Here is a 5,081-nt window from a genome sequence, read left to right as displayed (position 1 = left end):
ATAATATCTACTTTGCGGGGTGAAAAGCTTAAAAATAATGTATGTGGAAGTATCTAGCAAATAGATGGAGCTTGATTTTTTTTAAAAAGGTGATTTGAGATCCTGTGTGGCAGCATGATGTGGTCCAGCATGAAGTCTGGCGTCAGAAGGTCTTGGGCTCCTCCTGGCTGTTTCTACCAACCCAAATGTCCTAGCCTCATAGGCTTTGGCAAGTTATCTCAGTTCTAAAACTTCTATTTGGTCATTTTAAAAATGAGGATAATATCTACTTTGCGGGGTGAAAAGCTTAAAAATAATGTATGTGGAAGTATCTAGCAAATAGATGGAGCTTGATTTTTTTAAAAAAGGTGATTAAAATCAAAACAGCAATTTGTAAAAAAAAAAAAAACTCCATAAGAAATCTAAGGGGGAAAAAACTAACATTTATGAAACGAATAACATTTCATGGAGCATTTGAGGACATATTATCTTTTAATCCTTACAACCTCATTTTACAGATGCAGAGATACCGGGAAGTTCCCAGGGTCACAACACCTGGAAACAGTGGAATCTTCTGATTCTAAACTTGTGCTCCTTTTACAATAAACTACCAACACACCAATACACTTAGTTGATATATTTTATAGTTAAGGTTAAATCTATCATTCTGGGAAAGGAAATAAATGATCAAAATGGTAATAGTACCTATTTGGGGGATTTTTCCTTGTGCCCTTTTTATATGCCTATAGCTAAACTGCCATGTAAGACAAACCCAGATAACCCTGGCCAGTCACACCTCACTTTGTGAGATCTTAACTCTGAAACAGCTCCTGGGGATAGCTGGAGGATTTGAATATCTCTGGGATGTCACTGTCCAGTTTCGAAATAATTTTATAAATGGGTTTCTTCCAGGAAGGATCTGAGTCTTTTCCTGTGGTGACAGCCCTGAAGAACTCCTGTAATGTCAAGCTGGCGATTTCCAAGAAGCAATCTGGGACCTGCATTCCCAAGGAGAGCCACAAGAAAGAGATAACGTGAGGCTGGGAAGCACTGGCACCGCAGAGACTTCACTGGCTGATGCTGCTGTTCCTTGGGTAGTGGGTGAAGAGCATCCCTGCTCTACATCCCTGCCCTGATTTCTGCAGCCCTAGGGATCCCCTGTTCCCTCAGCAAACACAAACCTTAATATGACAGTTCCAATGAGACAGCCCTGGGAGAAAGTGTATTAGGGAAACTCCCTTGTGTAGGAGGAGCTGATTCCACTAATGGGTGACTTTTTAGTAAGTAGGAAACTCTCATTGAAATTAAATCTGTGGTTCAAAGAGTTTTTTGGTATTCTTTTCCTTACTACCTGTTATGGAAAAGAGTGCCCTGCAAGCTTTTGACTCTCATACCTCATCCCACCACCTTTTAGGTCTGGATCCAAAGGGCTCACATTCCTGCTTCCAAAGCCAGTTGAGGGGTCTGTTCCAGGACCCTTACCCAGACTGGCACCATAAATGATGGGGTGTCCTACAGGTCCTCCAGATTTAGCTTGGCCTGAGGCTTGCCACCACTGCATGTCAAATGACCATCCCACGAGGAAAGACGTGGCAGTGCCACCCATCCCACACTGGCCCTGACCCCTTGAGCCTCAGATAGGAGGCATGGTCCCTTTTCCCCCACAAGTTTCCAAACATATTCTCACTGAGCATCTGACCAGTGGATGCCAGCAGTTCTTACGTTTCTTGGAAGTATCAGTAAACTGCTCTTCGTGATCGTAGTCAAGTGAGAAAGGCAAGAAGAAGGAAGTGTAGTCTGTGACCAGGCACACCTGGCACCTGCCAAATCAGATGCCTCCCTAACAGAGCTGTCAGCTGTACACACAGCAACACATGTCTCTTGATTAAGAATTCACACCAGTGATACTTAGGCTCATCCTTTACTGACAGTTTACCTCTAAGGAGCCACCCAGTGTGCCTTCATAGAGATCCCCAAGGGACTGAGAAGCTTGAGTATTGTTTGTTATTTCCAGAAAGGATGTGAGGTGACTTACCATGGAAGGCTCACAAATAAAACCATTCAAGTGAGAGTACAGATAACCCAATGATTAAAAGAACAGAAATTGTTGTTTAGAACACCTAGGCCAAGACTAGGTGCAAGAACTGAACCTAGCATTTAGTCCTGAGCCTCCTGGCACTACGGCAAAAAGGTCAGAAAGTTATGTGATTTGATAATTACAGAGTACCACGTCTGAAATTACATAACACCTGGCAGACCTCTGCTTAAGTTGTAGGATGAAGACTGACTTTATATTGTTTGCTGCAGCCAACTGTTGTTGCCTACGAGAAGATGTTGAGGCTGTAATCTTTGTGGATGATATAGAATTTGGCCCAAGGCTGCCCTCATTCTTAGTGACTTAATGATAGACACAGAAGATCTTTTCTAAAGGGAAGACACACATCAGACCTCATAGGACCTCAGTACATGGTCTTACCTCAAAGTCATTTCCCTTGTTATAGTGCATATTGAGAGCTCGAAAAAGTTCTGAATCACGGAGAACCACCAACATTTTGGGATTTGTGATACCATCTGAAACTGCTTGCCGGGCAAATTTTTCCATTTGGATGTAATAAAACTCACGAAAGTTGCTGAACCACTTGATCATCTGGGAGGTAATGCAGCGGTTGAACTGTTCAAAACAATGGGTTCATCAAGTCAGACGTTTGACATACTCAGAATCAGATCTGTCAGCTTCCAGTTCAGCATAGGGGTTAACACAAATGGCCTCAACCAACATTAATGAGGACTTCTTTTTAAAAAGATTGCCACAGCTGTTTTCCAATCCTATTCAGTTATATTCAGAAAAATCTGAATTAGCTACAGTGCCCATGAGAAAGTTGATGTTTTTGATATACTAGATTTATAAGGGTTTTTCACCCATGAAAAGCTTTTCATGATATCCAAGTGTGACTTTTGGAGGGTCCAGGGCCAAGGCCAGCGTGGTGCCAGCTTCTGCTGTACCCAGGTGGATTGCATGGTAGCCCTGGAGCCTTCTGCCTCGGTGAAGGGAGAAGGGTCAGAGAGCAGTTTATTGGCAACTTGGAGTTGCAGAATGAATTGAAATTGAAGTCATTTTGCTGCAGGGATCAACCAAGCAACTGAATATGAGGAAAAGACCTGAAATACCTAAATGATATAGACCCAAGGTATTAACAGCCTCTAACCCAACACCCACGGTAAAGGAGACCCTCAGAAACGTTTCATGGGAACAGGCGAGGTCTGTTTCCAACAATCAGAGCTTGATTTTCTTTCTTGTCACACTTGATCTGTACTTTCACTCAGCTTTGAAACATAGCAATTTGAATGTGAATTTGACAGTGTCTGACTCTTTATATATTTTTTCTTTTTCATAATGTCCCCAGAAAAAAAAAAAAACAGAAAACCAGGACAAAGATGCCACTTACTAGTGCTTCTCTCTCCCCTACCTTCCCTTCCCATGTGTTTGTGGGATTATCTACAGTTTAAAAGGTTAAAAATGAAGATACCAAACCTTCCTAGCTGAAAGTTATTCATGATTTTATCCAGGCAGAGTTTCAGCCCAGAACTGGAAATTGCACCAATTCCATCAACAACACTAAGGGGAGCTTGAAGTGCATATACGATGACCTAGGACCTGCCTCACGCAGGGCAAAACACACTGCCACTTGGGAGTTTTGCAGAGGCTGAAACTCATTTGAGCTACTTTACCTGAACATCAGGGAAATAAGCCTTCAGGAGGTTGGAGCTGGGGTATCGCGTGAAGAAAAACATCAGTTTGGCCTTCTTCAAGTGACCAGGGTTTAGTCCCTCCTGGATTTATCTCAGTGTCAAGGAAAATTAATGCTTTAAAATACAAGTTTATCCAAGAATTTTATCAGGTTATCCAAATAGTGAATTGTTCTGTTCCTTGTAGTTTCTGGGTTTTTTTGGTTTTTTTTTTTTTTTTTTCCTGGTTGAATGGTATACTTACTCCATTTTTGTCCCTGGAAACTCTGGCCAGATAAGCTGCATACCATATATGCACAATTAAGTTGAAGAATTTAAAAAACATCCTGATGTGTAAAAGTCATATAGCATGTATGATATCAAATACAGTTTGTTGTACTTTGTGCATGTGTTGCTTTCAGAATATGATAAAAAGAGATGGCAGCTCTGTCCCTGATAAACCATTTTAAAACCCGAAGTAGAGATTTACTGCCCCTCCCTGCCTCATGTGGGAAATGAGAGGAGTTGACTAGATGGCTCCATTCTGGCTCTCATTTTTATAACTGCCTTTACAATGTTTAAGCCAGCAAGCATCTAACCAGACTGAGTACCAGCTCATATTTTGATCTTGCTCAAGAAGCTTGAACTGTTGGGCTGTACCTGCCTCCATTTGCCTGGCAGAACTTTCCCTCATCCTTCAAGTCTCAGCTCAGAAGTTCCCTCCTCTGTGAGACCTTTCCTTCCTGAGTTAGACCTTCCTTACCCTGGGCTACTAAGACTTTTTGTAGAAACCTCTGTTGTAGCGATGACCTTATTGGAATTTTTACTGCATGTTTGTCTCCCCATTTAGACTGTGAGCTCCTTGAGGGCAAGGACCTTATTTTTTCATCTTTGTGTTCCACGTGCCTAGCCCAGTGCTAGGAACACAGTAGGTGCTCAATAAATGTTTGTTGGATGAAGGAGTGAATGAACAGTCAACCTTAATCTATACATATATATGGAAATCATATTCCAAACCATACCTCACTCTGGGAAGATTCCTTTCCCTTTAGCAGGACTCGGGAGCTGTGGTATGACTGCCTAGTACCAGGGTGGGAGGAAAATAAAGGTTCCTCTTGAGAACGCTTAGCAGTCCCAGGGACAGTCCTCAGGCTGGGTGAGAAGTATTCAGAGTAAACTTGGATCTCAGGTCTGAGAGCTGTAGCTTTAGGACAATTAAGACTTCCCAATAGGGGCCGGCCCGGTGGCGCACTGGATAGTGCGCCGCTTGGGAAGCGCGGTGGCGCTCCCGCCCGAGGGTTCGGATCCCATATACAGACCGGCTCCCGCTCACTGGCTGAGCGAGGCGCGGGAGCAACACCGAGGCTTGCGATCCC

General features: G+C 43.0%; 1 protein-coding gene across 2 annotated transcripts in view; it reads right to left on the bottom strand.

Annotated features, from left to right (window-relative positions):
* Positions 1 to 380: 380 nt before the first annotated feature.
* The window catches only part of PROX2 (prospero homeobox 2), an 8,809-nt gene continuing 4,108 nt past the window's right edge, over positions 381 to 5,081 (bottom strand). Inside the window, exons 2-3 of one of the 2 annotated variants that reach the window (XM_008567509.1) lie at positions 2,456 to 2,650; positions 381 to 977 (exon numbers count right to left, since the gene is read on the bottom strand). In XM_008567509.1, coding sequence (XP_008565731.1) covers positions 792 to 977; positions 2,456 to 2,650 — 381 coding nt within the window. In that variant the 3' untranslated portion in view covers positions 381 to 791. Of the gene's footprint in view, positions 978 to 2,455; positions 3,844 to 4,727; positions 4,786 to 5,081 lie in introns of those variants that run through there. The other variant, XR_550135.1, reaches the window with a different exon arrangement.

This window comes from Galeopterus variegatus, unplaced genomic scaffold (genome assembly GCF_000696425.1).
Source record: "Galeopterus variegatus unplaced genomic scaffold, G_variegatus-3.0.2 Scaffold325, whole genome shotgun sequence".
NCBI classification, from domain to species: Eukaryota; Metazoa; Chordata; class Mammalia; order Dermoptera; family Cynocephalidae; genus Galeopterus; species Galeopterus variegatus.
Note: the sequence above shows the minus strand (reverse complement) of the source record. Positions and strands in the feature narration are given on the sequence as shown.